Consider the following 20750-nt stretch of genomic DNA (forward strand, 5'->3'; position numbering starts at 1 on the left):
TGACGAAAATACCTTCTCTTCTAGACAGCTTTTGGATGTCGTTCATCAATTTCACCGTGGTTCCATTTGCCCGCCAAGACTGCTTCGGACAATAGACCGCAATAAATGTGAGTGGTCCATCAGTGGTGGTAATTTCGATTCCTACAGCTTCGACAAAGGTTGTGTTGAAACTCGGTAGTGATTTGTATGGTAGTCCTCTCCTTATGGCGATCGCAACCCCGCCCCCAGCTGAGGTTGTGCGATCCAGTCTGACTATCGAGTGTTCCGGCAGGCAGAAGTTTATGTTTGGCGTCAAATGTGTTTCGGTTATTGCAGCGACATCGATGTAGTGTATGTTCAGAAAATGTATAAGTTCTAACTTCTTGTTGGCCACAGAGCGGGCATTCCAGTTAAGGATTCGAAAGAATGGATCCATGACGGTAGTAAAAAGTCATGATGACCGCAATCTGTTCCTGGTTGGTGCGAAAAGCCTTTGTTTGCTGATCGAGTTTGAGAAAAAGCGTAGCTAGCTGTTCCTTACTTACCTAGCAGGCTAGAACCGGGCTAGCTGTTCCATTGAGTACAAATTGCTACTTGCTGGGGGCATGCTGGCAGCCTGTGCATAACTCAAAAATCCGGGGGGGGGGGCGGCTAGGAACACCACCAGTTGGAGGAGGTGGAAACGGCAACGTACTTGAAGTCGCTGGCGGGGTTGGTGTAACGCTAGGTTGTACACTTTTTCTATTCGACGGTCGCAGGCGATTGGCAATTTCACTTCGAATTTTGATAAATTTTGCTCGTTTTGGAAAGGAACGGCTGTTCGTAGCATGCTCTTTGTCACAGTTGAGACACTTGATTTGTTCGACTTCCTCAACAAGACAATCCACTGTTCGATGCGGACCTGCACATTTCATGCAGCGACTCTTGATGTGGCAATTCTTTGTGCCATGTCCATAGTTCAAGCAGTTGGAACACTGCGTGACATCGCGATGAATCGGTTTGTATCGCTCCCATTGCACGATGATGTTGAATAGGGCGGTGATTGTTTTCACTGTGCTTAGTGTAGTTGACCCCCTGGTCAGGTGGTTCAGGTATAACTGATCACGATACTTGATGGCTTTGTTGTGTCTTATCATTTTGTATACTGCTTCCACTTTTAGGCCGCAAGCGTCAAGCTCCGTTTTTAACTCGTCCAGTTCCAATTCCGGTAAACCACGCAGTACAACTTTGAATGGTTTTGTAGCTGCAATATCGTGAGTGAAATACTCCGCTTTTGTTTGCTTCAGGTAAGCCTCTACTGCCTTGTAATGTGGGGTGGATGGATGGAGCCTCAGGGTAGCTACCAGCCCTTTGTGATAAGTTCATTGAAGTGTTGCCTAAGTCCAGGCGGGAAACCTTTTACGTTAAGAAGGCAGCATTTTCTCCTTTTCCGTTTTCTCGGTAGTTTGGTCAGCCAGCGATGCAAACTTGTTAGCAGCTAGTATCTTCTTGGCGATTCCATCATCCTTTTCAGCAGTGTCACGAGGACGCTTATTGCTTTGCTCCTTATTGGAACCCGTTTTTCCCATTTCGTTGGGACCCGACAACGTACTGTTGTATAACGAATGCGATAGGTAAAATAAACGAATGGAAAGGTAAAAGTTTCAGTTATTGTAACAACTGAACAGTAGCCATCGACATTCTACGTGAGTAGTTTATATTATTGCAAAAAATGGAAACAAAGAAAAATTGGAAACTTTACGTATTTGTTCGAACTGATGTTTTGCAAGTAAAACAAAAAATCGCTGAATATCCGGTAAATCAGAATGAACTGAATAAAGTCTTATTACGGGACTCACGTAAGTGAGAAAAACGTCGCAAGGTGACATCTGCCGTGAAATCTGGGTTATTATGAGTGTCATACGAGTGAAGTGGAAACGGAAAAAGCTGATGTGGAAGTTTAAAAATCGATTGATTTGTAATCTAGTGATAATATATATGGGATTTATTTTCCAGTAACAAGACTTATCTTTTTTTTTTCCTTGAAAAAAATCGACTATCTGGGACTTACAAATTATTGAGCTGCGGCCAATGGAGCGTAAGGGAAAAATTTACCTTCGAATTTCGTTTAGCGGTAGGGCTCAAAAGTTTCCTCTTGTCGAAAAATGTTCTTATACAAAATTTCAGCTCAATCGACTTTCCGGGACTTACAAATTTTTAAGCTGGGAAAGTCGCTCATTTCACTTGTCCTATTCTCTTTTTCACTTCACTGTCAATCTCACTTCACGGAGGTGATTTTTGTCACCTCACTTGAGGTGGAATCGGGAATAGGTCTCAAAAAGTGAAATGAGCGTGAAAGTGAAATATATTTCACCGTGAAGTGACTCCCGTAATAAGCACATTTTCATAAAAAATGTAAAGCCTTGGTGCTATATTCCAATTCGGTACTCGACCCTCTGTTTATTCAACACAGACTTCACAGCCAACGCGACAGCTGGCTTTTTATTTTTCTTTACGTAACGGTCGTAATCCCCGTTGAAATTTTTTTGAACGTTTCACACAGTTGATGCCAGAATGATTATTTTTAACAACTTTTGCAGGTCAATGAAAATAAAACAAATTTAAAATGTAACATATACAGGTCGGACTCGATTATATAGAGACTCCATTATATGTTGACTCGATTATATATGATTCGATTATATACAAATTTAGACTCGATTATATATAGAAGCAAAAAAAAAAATTTCTTACATTTCAATTATGACTTATCTAGAGCTGATATATCGTAAGGTTACATCTACAAAACACGTAACGCTTGATAAGAAGGGAAAAAAATAGAAAAAAAATTAAATTTTGAAAATTGTTCAAAAAAGTTTGAAATAAAAAAAAATAGCTGAATAAAAATAATTTCAAAAATAAAAAATATGAAAAAAAATTAAAAAAGTTTAATTTTTAAAAATTTGAGAAATTAAATACAAACAAGTTGACTAATCTACCTATACTTAAAAATTTGTTTTAAAATAATGTTCCTTTATATTTGACTGCAATTAGATCACGAATAACGACAAGATATGTATTTTTTGTAAGAAATGTGTTTTTTGACTTTTAGGGGGATGAATCAAGAATAAAATGAAATGAATATAAAAGCATTTTTTTCTCTGATTCGAAATTCGATTATATACAGTGAAAAAAAAAATCGGAGACTATATATAATCGAGTCCGACCTGTATAGGCGAATAATGCTCCATTTTTATTTATTATTTTATGTTCAATAAAGCATACTTGTACTATCAGATTTTTTCTTCCTAAGTTTCTTGGTACCCCCCTGACCGAAATAGTAAAAAACGATTAATCAATGCATTTTTAAAGTTAGAACAGTGAAATACGTTATATTTCTACGTGACGATTACGTTATCGGATTCAGCCATCAGCAACCGGTTCGCAATTGGTTGCATGTAACGGTGACCAGCTGTCGCGTCTTGTCTTAGTACAGGACAATTGCGGGGCAAGCGCTACGATCCTACTGACACTAACAATCTCTCTCGAGCTCCATTCCAAAAAAATCGGACTTTGGAGGTTCCAGTGTACTTTTGATCAAACTTTCCGGATCCTGCCTGACCCAATATCGAACACTAGTCATGTTGATCACAGTGAAAAAAATCGAATTATGATTTGATTTTATGCTCAAAATAGTTTAAAATATTACCCAAATAAAAGACAAAGTAACTTTCTCGAAAATAGGGACTTTTTAGCGACCAAAATAGTGAACAAGTTATAAAAAGTGACTTACTTGAAATTATTACTCAACCGCCGGATCATAATTCAACTTGATGCTTGATTTAAAAGACGTATCGGCCACTTCCAAGATTTATTTATTTATTTGTTTGCTTCCAACAATCAAAGCCTTGGTGCTACATTCCGATTCGCAGCTCGACCTTCTGTTTATTATACACAGACTTCGCAGCCAACTGTGTACAGGACAATTGCGGGGCTAGCGCTACGATCCTACTCACACTAACAGTCTCTCCCGAGCCGAGCCTCGAACCTACGACGACTGGCTTGTCAGGCCAGCATCGTACCGCGAGACCAGCTGGGAAGGTAACCAACAGACATACATTGTCCAAATGGTGACTAGACTACTACTCTAAACATTAATACAACAATTGTCTAAACATAGCAACAAATTTAGAACGAAGTACTTCAATCGACAAATGAAAATCAAACATGGACGAAACTTTGTTAAGTGCTTGTTGAAGACCAATGATTGCACAATTGGAGCTGTAGTTTGTACGAAGAAAAGGTAGATGCATTGCAGATAGTCTCCGCAGAAATCTGGATGGAGCATTGATCTGGTGAAGAATGTCTGGACAATCAATCCGTGCAGTCAGCACGATAGACACAGTCATAGCGCGAGTAGTTTTACACCGAACCTGAAGGGTGTCTATATGGAGAAGTTGACAACGATTCTCATAACGAGTGTTTCACATAGACTGTCTCCTTGGCAAGAGGCGGAAAGCGTAGCGGACGAACCGGCGCTGAATGCTTTCGAGGCGTTGAACAACGTTGTTGTAGCGTGGTGTACAAACCGTGGAGCAGTATTCGAGCTGCGACCGAACAAGCGAGCAATATGATGCGGTCAGACAACTTATGTCTCTAAAGTCACGTGTCCTTCTGAAAATTAATCCCAATTGCCTTGATGCTTTGGCGATAATGAGAGAAACATGTTGCTTGAGGGTGAGTTTAACATCGAGAAGTACACCAAGATCTTCGACAACATCGACACGCTGAATCGATTAATTGTTGAGGCTGTTCTCGAAAAAAAGTATTGGATGCATTTTTCGAGTGAAAGTTATAACCGAGCATTTGGAGGGGTTCAGCGTCTACGATTAGTTGCACACCATACCAAATGAATTCAATTGCTGCCTAAGAGTGGATGCACAATTTTGAAAAATAATTTCAAGTCGTCTGCGAATAAAAGGCGTGGGCTTTGTAACGAATTATTAACGTCGTTAAAATACAGCATAAAAACCAGTGGTCTCAAGTGACTGCCTTGGGCGACTCCAGATGTTGCAGGGAAGAAATTGGAAAGCTCATCTTCAATCTTAACACTGATTGTCCGACCCGTTAAATAGGATTCTATCCAGCTCAATAAACTAGAAGCCATAGCGTTCCAACTTTGCGACAGTAATCCGATTATTAACTATATCGAAGGCAGCGGAAAGATCGGTATAAATCCCGTCTGTCTGCGACCGTTCGTTGAAGCTCTCGAACCGGTAGCTGGTAAAACAAAGTAAATTTGTGGCGGTAGAGCGTTTTGGTAGAAAACCGTGCTGATCATCTGATATGGCATGCCGACAATGTGAGAAAATAGGTTGTATGATGACCTGTTTAAACAATTTTGATACCGCGCAAAGAGCTGATATCCACCAGTAATGATCCATTTTCGACCCGTCGCCCTTTTTGTGCACGGGAGACATATAAGCCTGCTTCCAGCCGTTAGGAAAATTACCACTCGCCAGTGATAAGCGAAACAGATGTGACAGGGGCACAACAAGAGGTGAAATACAGTTTTTTTTAATAAAGTGGCAGGAATTCCGTCGGACACAGGTGAGCTCGAGTGTCGGTGTGCAGAAAAATATCTTCGGCTTAGTGTTTTGTAAGAATTGTTAATCCCGCGAAAGTGGTCACGTAAGGGTAGTGTACGACACTTGAAAAAAAATCATGAATGCAGCGTTTTTAGCTCTTTTTAATCGACGCAACTCCGGGGTTTGTCAGGGTAGTTTATTCGTATTGTTGCAGACCGTTTTTGAAATAATTTGTTCGATTAATCTTGAGATTAAAGAGAAGAAAGCTGTCGTGTGATGAGCGCAAGCATAAATTTGAAAAGTTAAAATCATCGATGATAATAATTTCGTCACTCGGTTTTGCTCTACTGGCGATCAGCCATGTCCAAAAAACGCTCTGCACTGTGGGGTATATTTGAAACACGAAACGGCGTGCTTAGCAATTGCCACTCAGTGTTGGTGTAAGACAGACGACACGAACGGCGAAACTTGAAACACCGAAGCCAGTGGCAGTGTTATACGATCGCCACTGGTTCCTCAAGCTTCGGCAAACACTGGAAACGAGGGCGTTACTTTCGTGAAAGCACCGTAGCCGAATGTTCGAACTTCGTAGAAACACCTCGGTCGCTGCTATATGGCTCTGCTAGGCCTAATGCGAAGCGAAACATTTCCAAAAATACTCACATTGTTGATATTATTCTTTACGTGAGACCAGTGTTTTCCGAAGCTAGATCCACCGGCGCCGGTGTTTGTCGAAGCTTAAAACACCAGTGGCGATCAATGATCAACATATAACCCTGACACTGCCTTCGGTGTTTCAAGTTTCACCCTTCGTGCCGTCTGTCTAACACTAACACTGAGTGGTGATAGCAAGACACGTCGTATCGTGTTGCTATGCAAAAACCGCACCAGTGCAGCACGGTTCAGTGTTTATACCATGGCTGCTGGCGATTGATGAAACTTATTGAACATGAGTAGTAGATTATTTCTTTGTCATGGATTCTATTAGAGATGGGCAATCCGCTCACGAACTGATCTAAAGAGCTGGTTCTTCAAAGTGAGTGAGTGATCTAACGCTTTTTATTTTTAAAGAGCGGTAACTCACCCCTTACTTCAAGTAAATAGCTGATAGCTGATTTTGTTGATCAGACACCGCAAGCAAGAGCCATGTGGATGCTTTACACCCCAAGCGCAAAGCGGCGCGCGACACTGAAATAGAACTCCCAAAAAAGCTGCCACCGGCTGCCTGCTCTCCTATGTAAAACCACATACCAGCCGCGGGAATAAAAAATAGAATCTACTTGCCACAGTTCACACACAGGCACACGGGCTGGCTAACGCCGAGAACGCACATGAAAGGATGGCAAAAGTGGAACGAAAACAGCGAAAGTTCAGACAATCCGCTCGCGAGCTGATCAGGAAATCAGTTCTTTAAGAGATCGAAATCATCTGATCGCGAGCGGATTGCCTGCGAGCTGAACAGAAGAGCAATCGGAAGAATCAGTTCTGAGAGCGAAAGATTTCGCTCTTTCAAAAAACTGAGTCTTCTGATCAGCCTGCGAGCGGATTGCCAGAAGATCAGTGAATCAGTTCTTTTGTTCTTTTCGTTCCACATCCATTCGTGTGCGTACCCGGCGTTAGTCAACCCGTGTAGGTACCTGTGTATGAACTGTGACAAGTTGATTTTTTGCAAGCTCTTGCGGCTAGCTGGTAGATGGGTGATGGGATATGCAGGTTATGCATAGCAGAGTAGACATTTGGTGGCAGCTTGTTTTTAGGAGTTCTATTGTAGTTTTGCGCGAGGCCTTGCGTCTGGCAAATCTGGTGTAAAGCTTTCACATGGCTCTCGCTTGCGGTGTTTGATAATTAGCTACACTGATAGTCAACAAAAATTATGTATGAACGGAAAGAGCGAGTGAGCTGTTAAAAAGAACTAGTTCACCTTAGTGAGCGGAACCGCTGTGATCCGCTCACTATAGTGAACCATTTTTCCATTTCTAAATTCTATCGGGTGGATGATAAATGACGCAGATGAAAACATTTCTATCAACCAATGCTATTCGCACCAACACTTGTTCAAGATTATTCCAGGTAGTGTCGTCGATCGGATGGACCTTAAGATTTCGATGAACTGCGCTGAGCACACGTCCTCCAATCGATTTTCGGCTATTGTAAGGGCCGCGATCACAACGAAAACCATTGTATTCATTCCCAAGTACGTAAGAAGATTAGGTGCGATTGTCTAACTAAGTTTCGGTAAGCGCGTCGTAGCATCCTCCAGAAAAAGCAAGCAAATAATCGTCGATAATAGAGTTCATACCGCAAACGTTTTGGTAGTACAGGTGAATGGATGAGTCTTTTCCGCTGGCAGAAGTCGATTTCAAAACAGCTGACATCCGACAGATGAAGAATAGGGAGCGTCAAGAGGTCTAAAATGCATAACGGAGCGATGGCTATCGTCAGGAACATAAATAGGAGGTACTTAACATTGGCAGGAGTCTGATGAATTCCGCTGTTCATTATTAAAACGTTTTGTTGAACTGTGCAGTTATTGACGGTATCTACTAGGTCGTGGCTAGTTAAAGTCGAATTCCCGAGCCAATGCCCCGCACAGCGGCTGGTCTCTGAACAAAAGTCGGAAAAAAACCAAAAGTCCTTTTTAGTTATTGGAAATTACATATTATTACAATTTTGGGGTAGTGAACTCATTTCTGATGTCAGAAAATGTTGAAAATAGTAATTTACGCACCTAAAGTGCCGTTAGGCTTTTTTCATGATCAGTAATTTTTTTTGCTCCAAACATGCTTAAAATTCTAATAGAGGAACCGCTCTTATATTCATCTCAACACCTATATATTCATCTCATTGCTCTGTTTGTCCAATTTAGTGTAAAATTTTACTTTTTTTGAATAAAAGTAGTTTTATTTTACCTCTTGATTCAGTCGAGCAGTCGGGAGTTGAGATCGATGAGCAGAGCAAAATAAAAGCGACGAGAAAAATATTGGTGCTAAGATGAATGTTGGGGTGGATCTCTTACTTGTTTTTCATCGAAAAACTTTAGAATCGTATTACTTGTTTGGTTTGGTCATAATTCAATTAATTTTATTTTGAAAAATTTTCAGCTTTTAGGCCGTTTGACCAATTCAAGATCTTTTTACGATATGTTAGAAGTCTTTTAAGGAAAATTATGAGATTTATTTTATCGTCATTGGGAATATAGAAGACGATTTTTTTTCTCATCAATTCAATTTATCCTCTTTTTATACATATTGTAGTACTTAAGCGGTTTACAATTTTATATAAAATGCTTGAGACTACTGGAAATAACTTCATGTATACTTCCCAGTCGATCATTTTCTTCAAATATACGAAACTGAATATTTTACAACTGACCACCGTACGTCTCTATAGTTTTATTTTCAAAATATCTCCCTATGAGCAACGATGTGCAAAACAGGACCCAAAAATCTGAGAAGTACAATAAATTTCCCATTGATTGTTGGTTATCCGATCGTTCCGAGCTGTTTCACAAGATTGTACGGTAGAAATGAAATTACAAATACATGTTTTTTGGGCTTCTCTGCAATATGTTTTGCCTCGATTTTAACATAGTACATAAATTTTCCTTCAAAATGAAACTTATTTGTTTGAAGTTAAGCTAAACATTGTGATTTCAAACATGAAAATCATCGAAATTGCCTGATACAACAACATTCAAAGTGCGATTAAAAATCGATATCTCAACCGATTGTCATAAAACTTTGGGAAAAGGTCATTTACAGTTTGAGAATCTTCGGAAAAATGCAAAACATAAAAAATATTGACATAAAAAATCGAGGTTTTTTCCGGCCTCCGACCACTGTGCTCCGGTGGGTCAGATAGAAGCTTTTAAAGCGACGTCTTTCAACTCGTTTGGCACCTTAATCCGAAATTCGACAAATCTACATCCTTCTTCACCAGCATATTGACTTTGGGTGTTTCGTTCATCCCTTAGCGTTATTTAGTCATCACAGCAACTGATTTAGGTACATCCAAAATTGTTGTCGTTCGTCAGAACTGGTCTAATTTCCCGTTTCGACGTTTTGGCGTTGGCTATTCCCCCGAAAAGCGTTGTGAGAACAAAGATTTTTGAACAAGGCGGATCTAACCCCACGGAAAATAATTTTCAGTAACGGCGACATTAAATTTATCGACAGTTTCGCACAGATTGCTACCATCGACTGCCGGAGCGACGGCGGCGGGTAGCTACAACCACTTGTTGAAGCTGCTTACACAGTCGTCACACAGCCAGTATAGATTGTCAACAAATGCTGAAATCACATCTAGAGCATAACGTATGTACTCCGGGGATGCAGCTACGATGAAAAACTGCTCCTCAAGCACCGCGGCAAGTAACTTTGTCTGTTCCTTGAACAGCTGAGCTGCATTTTTGCAAACAAAATCCATGGCTGGAATAAAAGGAACAGCGCAATAACAATACCGGAATACGAGGAACAATAGCGAGCGTTTGCAGTAGGCAGTTGAATTGATTTAATTGCTCTACCACAAAAATATACAGCGCAATAACCAAATTATCACTACACAGCTATATTAAGCACGGCGAAAGCAGTATGCGAAATTTTAGCGCGATAAAACACTGAAATTTGTGACGTGTCAGAAATCAGGTAGGAAACCTATTTTAAGTGACGGAATGCCTTTTCCTATCCCTCGCTATAACATGGAAGTTACAGTCGGTCGGAGCCGTATGTACAGCAAACACTAGCAAGAAAACAAAAAAAAAAAAGCAAAAAATTGTATCTGACGTTGAATAACACGCATTTGGCATCAACAAATACATGGACAAAAATGCAATTAGCTATTGGAGTAGCTTAACGGAACTCTTCCGTAAGATGCGTTTCGGTGGAAGATTCGCAATCAACTTCATCACCTAGACGTCTCTTTTCATCAGATATAGTAAGGCGCTATAAAAAGTGTAAGAGCGGCAGTCGCGCAGTTACAAAACTAACTTCCACAAGGCAGTGTGTGTGGTTGATCGAGACGTGCATGAAGCATAGCGCAATAGTGAAAGGTGATCGATAGTGGTCTTAGGGGAAACTATCTCCTCAGTAGTTCAATTGGCCAAAACACCATGCCGGAGACATCGGAGATTGCGGGTTCGTGTCCCGTCTTGTCGAGAAAATTTTTTTACAAGTCCATATCACACCCTCAGCCCGTGTTCATTTTTCGCATCCTCGAAAAAATCACATACATTGTCTACTTTACAACTTCAAATTTGGAATGTAAGAGATTTTGGAGCCAAAAAATATGTCCATGGTGGTTCGACACCCTCCCTCTTCTGAAAGGGAGGGCTCCCATACAAATGAAACACAGATTCTTGCACATCTCGAGAACCAATCAAGTAAATGGAACCAAATTTGGCATGTACACTGGAAATAATTCACACGCTATTTCCAACTGCTCTTTACTCACGAATGCCAATAAACGAATCCATATCATTTTATCATGTCGACCCGTATCGATTTTTATTGGAATCCATAGTATGTTGACGTGTTTTTGCGTTTTACGTGTTGTAACCAGTGCTGATAAAAGTCATTTTCCCCAGCAAAATTCTTTAAAAATTACAGCCAATCATTTTCAATTTTCACTTCCAACGATCGCAGCACTCTTTCAGATACACTAGATTTTCGTCCTAGTAACGTGCTGTTATACTCAGATGAAATAGATCGCGCGCATCGTTCACGGTTACGGAATAAAATTTGACGACAAAACCAACCAAATGATCTTCACTTCAAAGCGAAAGAGAAAAACAAACAATCCACTCAACCAAAATGAATCTTACCGAAACACTTTTTCACTGACACTGACCGATGACTTGACAATCTTCGGTAACTGATAAACTGATTTTGTTGTCTTGCTTTCATCGCATGAAATACAATGAGGTGTTTCGACAGTTCACTTCCATGCAAAAAGCGGGAAGGGAGAACTTTGAAAGGGCTGTAAAAAAATAACGTTTATGGATGCTTTTTTTCACTTTCACTCAAGAGTGTCAACAAACCCTGGTTGTAACATGGTAATCTGAATGTTAGGAGTTCGATTTCGGTATGCATGATATAGCAAAACGAAAGGGAAACCAGTTGAATTTGTGCTGTGTATGAAGACATATGACTTCAGCTTAGAATAGAATTTTTTAAAAGTTCGAGAATGGCCGACTATAACGAAAATTCTCAACGCGAGATGCTGTATGGTTTTATCAGCAGAACACGTGATGTCATAATACGTTAGTAGATTTATTTGCAAATATTTGGTTCATAAGGTAGTATATAACATTGGTTTCCATTCTTTGCAGAGTATAAAAAAAGTGAGTGGTTTTCCAGCAATTGTGACTTTCTTAACCGATTTGCAGGTGGCTCGAATAGTAGAGAGCGAGAACCAAACCACGATTATTTAACATATGGGTACCTTATACTTCTAAAAATTTTAATTTAAAACATGTCCAGGGTTCCCGTTTTTTCCCCGTGACATTGCTTGAATTTTTCCGGTGTTTCTTTTTCAATGAACAAGAGAAGAAAATCAATTATTACATATTTATTCATTGAAACAGCATTAAAAAAACAATTTAAACTATTTATTTAAGCGCATGCAAGGCATTTTTAAATTCCACATCAATGATACATATGCTTATAAGCTCATTTTTATTTCTCTATAGTTTTGTTCACTTTTAACGCACAAAATAGCGATTGTTCTGACAGTTTGACGGATGGAGTTGCTATAAATTCAGCAATTACCAGCAATTTGCTGATTTCCGGCAAACAAAATTCTGAATGCTGATAATCAGCAAGAATATTTTTACTGATTTTTTTCAGTGTTTTTTTTGCTGAAAATTCTTTTCAGATTTTGGTGTGTATATTCTGATAGTATTGAGGCTAAGGTATCGATACCTACATGTATCGTTGTGCGATGCCAGTCCATTAAAAATAAAAATCATAATTCTTTTTTATCATTTATCCCTCAAAAATAAAACGTTTAATTCAATTAAACCGTTCATTTTCATTTACTGAACCTAGAAAAAACAGCTTCTGCAGGCACTGAAGGCCGATTACGCTTTTCCTTTATAAGCTCCCGTTTTCGAAAAAAGCGGGCATGGCATGGCTCAGTAGATTTGATCTTTGGATCACCGTAAAAGAGGATCGTTCCCGTAGGTTAATCTATAGAAATTTCTGGTGAATTAGCATCGCTGACAAGATGGCATGCATGCATGCGATGCAAAAAAAGGGCACAGAAACAGCAAATTTTCTGTTTCGTTCGTTCTTCTTTAGGTTGTTTTGATTTTTTTCGATACTGAGCGTGCGTATCGACATTGCTGAAGTATCGCTGGTAAAACATTGATACCAAATATTCAAGTATCGGAAGTAGAAGGATCGATTCTGTGTTAGTATCGATGGTATCGCAACGTCCCTACTTCTGTCTAAATGTGTTTATTATATACACCGTAAAGCGAGTTGTAATACCTACCCGTAATTGGGTAGCATTCATTTGCCTCCCAATGATTTGAGAATATTTTTAGATCTTTAGGAGTTGTTGTAAATATACCAAAAGTACCGGTTTTTAGCCTTTTCAATACCAGTATTTCGGAATTGAAAAACAATATCAGTTTCACCGCGTTTTGAATTACCTCATCTTATCATTAACTCTTTTTTGGTTGGTGGCAACCATATTACCAACAATTCTTGCAGCCATGGTCGTTTTTGGCCGGATTTGGACAGTGGAAACTATATTGCCAACAACGTTTTCGACATAAACGGTTTCTTGCAATTTTACTGCCACTATTTTTATAATTTTCACGGCTTCATTTTTAACAAAATGCGTGTATGAGTTCTTTTTCGTTTGGTTGATTCTGTGCGTGATTCCAATTAAGGGTTATAATCGTTTTGTTTTCGGTGTAGGATGATCTCAAACTAAATTTTTAAATGAAAATACAAGCAAAACTTTTAAGAACTTCAGCTCTTTTCAAATATTATTCTAGAGTATTTATGGAAAAATTAGGTATGCAAACTTGTTTAGTTTAATAAGGCCTATACACTCACATAGTTTCATTAAATTCTAAGAGGGTGTTGTCAACATCTGATAAAGTTGGCACGAGATTCGCCTCATTAACCGGGTTAAATACGTTTGTTCAACAAAGCTAACACCAATGTATCTCATACCGCAACTATAAGATCACAATTTCGCAACTCTAGGAACACTAACTATTGGAACGAAAGCGTGCAATATAGTTTTGTTAATTTTAAGCCTCAAAGAGTGTTTAAAGTCAATTTTACGGTGCAAAACTTAAGTAGAACCCATTTCGCCAGGAAATAATGAATCGTATAAGCTAAACTTTCTTTTCTTCGCGAAAACATGGTTGAACATGCATAACTCGTGCTTAGCTCCTCCACTATTGTATGATTTACTCTATAACCATGGAAGTACAAACCTGCTGAAATAACGCTTCGTGAAGATTGGGGTTGAACTTTTCATTCAGTGGATTAACTTGTTCCAAGCCATGACGTTTGAATACTTGATTAAGTTGTGCCTTTGTCATTGTAAGTCCTTCGTACAGATTCTTCAAATGAGGATTGTTATCTGAAATCTTATGCAAAAATATATATGTAGTATTTCTGTAGGAGTTCATTTTTTAAATGGTAGTTACAGCAGCCAGCGACACCTTTTCGTAAAAAAACATGAACTGTTCCACCTAGCGGTGAGACCTAACTTTTCTCATTCGAATTTATCTATTAAATAAAAATCAGTTGGTGTCTGTAAAAACTTAGAATAGATTCAACAGATTTGAATAATTCTTTTTGTGTTTGTTTTGTTTTGATCTCCGACGAGTTAATAAGCCATAAAAATAACAACAATCAACTGATAAAGTTAAAAAAATTAAAATATATTTTCGCCTTTCACTCCAAGAACAACGTCATAAGATTACTACGATGCGGTAGACAAGCTGTTGTAGCGGATTGTATAACAATTCCTCGAAAACTATTCCCCAGAAAATAAAACGCCGAAGCTTTTTCCCCAGAAAACAAAATCCCAGAATGTACCAATCACCAGAAAACTGCTACCCAGAAATTTATTATCCGGAATGAACCAATGCCCAGAAAACTATTTCCCAGAAAATACCGTTTTCCAAAAAACTGTTATCCTGAAACGAAGTAATATGCATTTTCAATTTTTTAACATGGAAAATCTGTTAAAACTGAGTTTTTGTATATCTGAAACGTATATGTGCTTAATCATAGAAAAATGAAAATCGAGCTGAGAGGCTGGAAAGTTTTGTGTTAACGATTCTATCAATTGAATCAACTTATTGTCAACTAATACATTTGTTCTTTCATGGAGTAAATAAGTAAGGCCCTAGTCATAAAATCAGAGAACTTTCAGTAATCGTTTTTGGCTGAAGGAATATCACAAGTCGACCACAAAAACACAGTAGCGAATTGATTTCTGTGGCTCCTTGAACACAAATCTAAAATACCCCTTTTTATCTTAATTCGGTTAATCTAGTTCACATGGGGAACAGCTCCCCTGCAGAAATTACCTCTGTAGAGGTTCGTTCATTTTCCCGGGTTGATGCAACATCCACTAGTATATATTAAACGAGCGAAAGGGAACCTAGTTACAATTCCGGAGCTTGTTGAGTATACGTTTGCATTGGCGTGTACACCGGAAACGGTAGCGCCTTTGTAATCATGGCAACATGAATCCTTTCCTTCGAGAAGCCAACAATATCTCGGAAGTGTTTTCTTTTCTGTTTAACAGTCATACTAGCCATGGAAGTCTTTCATAGAGAGATATGGTTGGACAGAGCATGGTATTAAATTGCTGTGTCGATATTCTCTTTTTGGACCTTGAAAATTGAAGACTGGGGCACGCAAACTCTCAACAGCTTGTACCGAATCCGCAGCAGGTCTCCAAGGTTTAGAGTCTCTAGTCGATAGATCAATGTAGGTAAGGGAAGTCGGCAAATTAGATCCGTAACTTCGGGATAAGGATTGGCTCTGAAGACTGGGATGACTCGGGCTACGGGGCTGCCGGGTCGCGGGTCTGCGGTCGTGCACCCGCTTCGCGCGGGTGTCGCGCCGTGGGCCTGCCGGCGCTTCTGCCTCAACCCACTCCGGGGCGTCCGGCCGTGTGGTGGTGTGGGCCGCCCGTTTGTCCGCCTCGCGCGGGCGTGCGGTGCGCTCGCCCGCTCGCCGCGCCCGGGTTCATACGCTTCCCGGCTTGGGCTGCAGTCATCGATAAACAGTCAATTCAGAACTGGCACGGCTGAGGGAATCCGACTATCGAATTAAAACAAAGTGGCGAAATACCGATCGTTAATAGTGTTGTTCTGCAAAAACCTAAAGCTTGATATGTTGAAGCAAGGTTTCGTTACCGTTTTTAATTTAGCCTGTGTCTCTTGAAGGGTACTTACCCCACCGTTCCCCTCGATAAATGTCGGAACAAATGTCCCCTACTGTCCCAAAAACTATGATAAATTGCGGAATGGCAGGTAAAAGAATTTTCATATTTTCGGCTCTGGAGGGGTCAGGTACGCAAGTGTTAATTAAAAATGTCAAATAATTTAGAATGTTAACAATATAATAACTGAATACTAATGTTTTTTTTTCGGGTTACGGTGATGCTGGAGAATAGTTTTCTGGGCATTGGTGCATTCTGGGAAACGGTTTTCTGGTAACTAGTACTTTCAGGGGTTTAGAAATCTGGTAACTAGTATATTCTGGAATTTGGTATTCTGGAGGATGGTTCATTCTGGGGAAAATCCTTCGACACTTTATTTTCTGGGGAATGGTTTTCTAGGAAAAGTCGGACAACCGTTGTAGCGTCGTTATCTGAGCATTGTCGTTGTTGAGTAAACAAGCACCTGTTAATGATTCTTATATCTAGATAAACATTTCAAAAGGTCCTATCTGCTTTTATCGTTTTTTCCGGAGCGTCTGATTATTTGGTAATGGTTTAGCTTTAGTAACTTTCGCAAGCGTGGTTTTCGTTCAAAAGGCTACCCTTACTAACACGCGGAGAATCCTAACAGAGTGAGAATCCCCAGGATACCAATTAACACGGTGACGGAATCGTGAAAGGAATCGCAAACATGATCCGGAGGATTCCCACTCACGATTCTTATTCAAGAATCCTAGAGCCACATACAGGGCATTCCTGAGGATTCTTTTTTCAGGAATCCTTTTCAAGGACGCTCACGAATCCAATGTGAGGAATCCTAGAGAATCTATGCGAATCGTATGTGTTCGTCCGGGTAGTTATCCCTCCACTATCAACTCGTGCAAATGACGTGGCATAAGAGGTGTTTAATAAGTTGTGGTGATTGAATGGAAGTGATCGATCAAAGCAGATAGGACCTTTTGAAATGTGGGACAAAAAAGATGTAGTTTTGGTGTAGATCGAAAGCTAAAAACGAATAAATTTAGTGCAAAAGAGCTATAGCGTAGTCAATAAGATATATTACAAAGGAGAAAGCAGATAAGTTTTCAAAATGCGATAGGAGACACGGCATAATACATCACAACAATTGTTTACGCTCGATGCTGATTTTCGACTAATTGTTCTTTTTAGTTTTTTTAACGTTAACGGTTACCAAAAACGCGAATGCCATCGTGTGTAAATTTATCATGTGGTGTTTCAGTTTACCAAACCAAAAAGTTTGGCATAAGCATACATGCTTCTCGCAAAAATCCCGATGTTGAGAAACGCTGGCGTTTGTTCTGTCGGGTAACAGATCATCCCGCAAAGTTTTAAGTTTTTTCACAACATTTTCGCGCGGAGGATGTCGAGCATAGGTTCCAGGTTTATTGGTTCCCGGCGCATTTCAGTATCGGAAGGTAATGTTTTAATTTACCATTCATAGCTGTCCAAAATTAATTGTTAACGTTTTAGCTGTTCAACAATGTTTACACCTCACGGACGGTGCGAGCGAAGGCTAGATTCGTGCATAGTAGCAAAGCTTTTAACCCCTTAAGGCTTACCTTACCTTACCAATCAGACGAGAGCCATGGTGGCTCGTGCTGTATCAAGAATTTGTCGCCATGTTGCTCGGTTTTGGGCTGTGTTTCGCCAGTTCTTCAGGCGTCTCATCACCCGCATGTCTCCTTCGATCTGGTCGAGCCATCGTGCACGCGGCGCCCCTCTATTTCTGGTGCCGGCAGGGTTGCTGGAGAGAAGTGATTTCACAGGGTTGCCGTCCGGCATCCTTACGACATGACCGGCCCACCGCAACCTATTGACTTTCGCCAGGTGTGCAAAGGGATTCTCTCCAAGCAGCGCGTGCAGTTTGTGGTTCATGCGCCGTCGCCATTCTCCGTCGTCCGTCTGTACTCCACCGTAGATAGTCCGTAGCACCTTCCTTAGCTTAGCTTAGTTCTGACTGTACATATCAATGGTTGCTACTCCGTGATGGGTCCGAGCCATTCAAGATGCATAATGAATCAACTGAAGAAACGACTGGGAGTGGCCATTCCCCCTCACTGTGCATCATTCAATGACCCGATGTTTTATAGACCAATAGCGGCGCCGGCCACGTCCTTACAGTCAGTTGGGGATATCGTCAATTTCGTGCAACAACGGCACATTTCAAAAAAAATTTTTTTTTGGATTTTGATGTCAAACAATGCCAAACGCGGTTCTGTTTTATCTCATAAGAATTTTTTTCAAAATTAACAAAATATCTAGAGTTATAAGTAAATTTGTTTTTGGAATTCACATGCGATTCATTTTTGGGTGAGTAGGGCAAGTTTAAAAATTTGAGGTTTTCGTGAAAAGGAAAATGATTTTAAACGAAAATTTTCGAACACGTTTCGCTCGAAACTATAAATTTCCTGTTGTGCCAGTGCCGCACGAAACCTACAATAGGGAAGGAATGTTAGAATGCAGTCTTTGCTTTGTTAGAGACCGAGTATACTCTGCATGCCTACAAAGACCACGGATGGGAGTTTTGTTAGTAGGGTGGGTTACCGATCAGGATTCACTTTGATAAGTGATATGATCATAATTCATTTATTTATCATTAATTATAACAATATAATAATAATTATTTACTTATAAAGTGGGATGAATAAAAATGTATTAAAATACAATAAGAAAAATAAGAATATGTAAATAAGATTTTGATTGACTTCCTTTCAAAGCTGAAACTTTCAAATTTTTAACGCACAACATGCAAAAAAAAGCAATAAGAAAACATTTGAAAAACAAATGGAGAGTGTGCGTTATGGTTTGCTGAAATAAAATAGATGAATTCATATGAAACTAGTTTATGTCGATAGTGGTTGCTCTGCTGCTTTCTGCGGCTTAAAGAATATATATTGAAATAAGTTATTACTATTACATTGCAGTGCTTGCTCAGATGTGTTGCTCCCTTCTCCAACCATTCACTACTTAGAGTCATCGGTACAGATAATTTACACATTATATTACATAAGCTCACATCAATTCCAACGCAGTTCTAATTTCCTGATTAAAATGCACACGTTCACCAATGAAATTTGTTACGGCCCAAAAACATACAAGGAAGAGCTTTGATAGCATTTTTCCACAGCTGAAATTATAATGTGCAAGGGTATAATAAAAAATGTTGCGAAAAAAAAAGTAAGTGAACTATTATAAGAAAATCCACGAAATGTCAACGGTGGTTGTTGTGCTGCTTTCTGTGGCTGAAGAAATTAATTTAAATAAATTGTCAGCATTGGGAGGAAAACTTAACACTATAAACTTCGTACGTAAACCGGCGGCAACGATAGAATTTATTTCTTCGATTTTCAGCAATGCTCTTTGGAAACAGATGTCTAAATGATTCTTTTTTTTTAACAGAGGTAGATAGTCCGTAGCACCTTCCGTTCAAAAACTTCAAGAGCGTTAAGGTCCTCCGCGAGAAGCATTGTTGTCTCGATCCCGTAGAGAACTACCGGTCTTATCAGGGTTTCGTACAGCGTCAACTTCGTGCGTCGTCGCACTCGATTCGATCGAAGTGTCTTCCGAAGTGAAAAGTAGGCACGATTTCCTGCCTGGATGCGTCTCTGGATCTCTTTGCTGGTGTTATTGTCGGCGGTCACTAGTGACCCCAAATACATGAACTCATCGACCACCTCAAGCTCATCACCGTCTACAGAACCTTGAGCTGGGAAGCTAATGTTTTTCTCCTTGGAGCCTCTCGCTCACATGTATTTTGTTTTCGACGCATTTATCCGCAGTCCGATCCGTCCATCTTCGGCTTTCAGTCGGGTGTAAGTTTCCTCCACCGTCGCAAAGTTACGTGATATGATGTCGAAGTCATATGCGAAACCCAGAAGCTGAACAGACCTTGTGAAAATTGTGCCCCTCGTGTCGATGCCCGCCCTGCGGATCACACCCTCAAGGGCGATGTTAAACAGTAGACAGGAAAGTCCATCACCTTGTCTCAACCCTCTGCGCGATTCAAAGGGACTCGAGAGTATCCCCGAAACACGCACGTAGCACATCACTTGCGCCATGGTGGCTTTGATCATTTGAGTCAGTTTATCCGGAAATCCGTTGTCGTGCATGATCTGCCATAGCTGTTCTCGATCGACTGTATCATAGGCCGCCGTGAAGTAAAAGAAGATGTGATGTGTGGGCACGTTGTACTCGCGACATTTCTGTAAGATCTGTCAGATTGAGAAGATCTGGTCCGTGGTGGCACGGGCTCCCATGAAACCCGCTTGATACTGACCCACGAACCTCCTGGTTAAAGGTGATAGACGACGGAACACGATCTGTGAGAGTATTTTGTAGACGGCATTAATAAGCGAGATACCGCGGTAGTTGCGGCACTCTTGTAGATTGAACTTCTTGTAGACAAAGAACTTCGTGAATATCGGGGGCTGGTACTCGGTCATTCGCTGCTGGTGCTCCTAGGTCAGTTCCTGCTCCGCTACTGTTTACTGTTTCGCCATTCAGGTGTCCATCGAAGTACGCCTTCCACCTTTCGACCACCTCGCTGGCATCCGTGAGAAGGTTCCCATCCGCGTCGTTGCACATGTCGGCTTGCGGCACATAGCCTCTGCGGGACTGGTTTACCTTCTCATACAATTTCCGCGTTTCACTGGCTCGGTATAGCTGCTCCAGCTCCTCATGCTCACGATCCTCTTGCTGGCGCTTCTTTCGTCTGAGAATCGTGGTCATGTCATTCCGTGCCCGTTTGTAATTGGCCTTGTT

The 20750-nt window shown here is 40.3% G+C and overlaps 1 protein-coding gene across 2 annotated transcripts in view; it reads right to left on the minus strand.

Annotated features, from left to right (window-relative positions):
* The window catches only part of LOC129725657 (grpE protein homolog, mitochondrial), a 151284-nt gene that overhangs the window by 53159 nt on the left and 77375 nt on the right, over window positions 1-20750 (minus strand). Inside the window, exon 4 of one of the 2 annotated variants that reach the window (XM_055681713.1) lies at window positions 13999-14154. The exons of the other annotated variant lie outside the window; for it this stretch is intronic. Within the exon in view, the coding sequence (XP_055537688.1) occupies window positions 13999-14154 (156 nt within the window). The remainder of the gene's footprint in view (window positions 1-13998; window positions 14155-20750) is intronic. 2 annotated transcript variants of the gene reach the window in all.

The sequence above is a fragment of the Wyeomyia smithii genome, chromosome 2, assembly GCF_029784165.1.
Source record: "Wyeomyia smithii strain HCP4-BCI-WySm-NY-G18 chromosome 2, ASM2978416v1, whole genome shotgun sequence".
NCBI classification, from domain to species: domain Eukaryota; kingdom Metazoa; phylum Arthropoda; class Insecta; order Diptera; family Culicidae; genus Wyeomyia; species Wyeomyia smithii.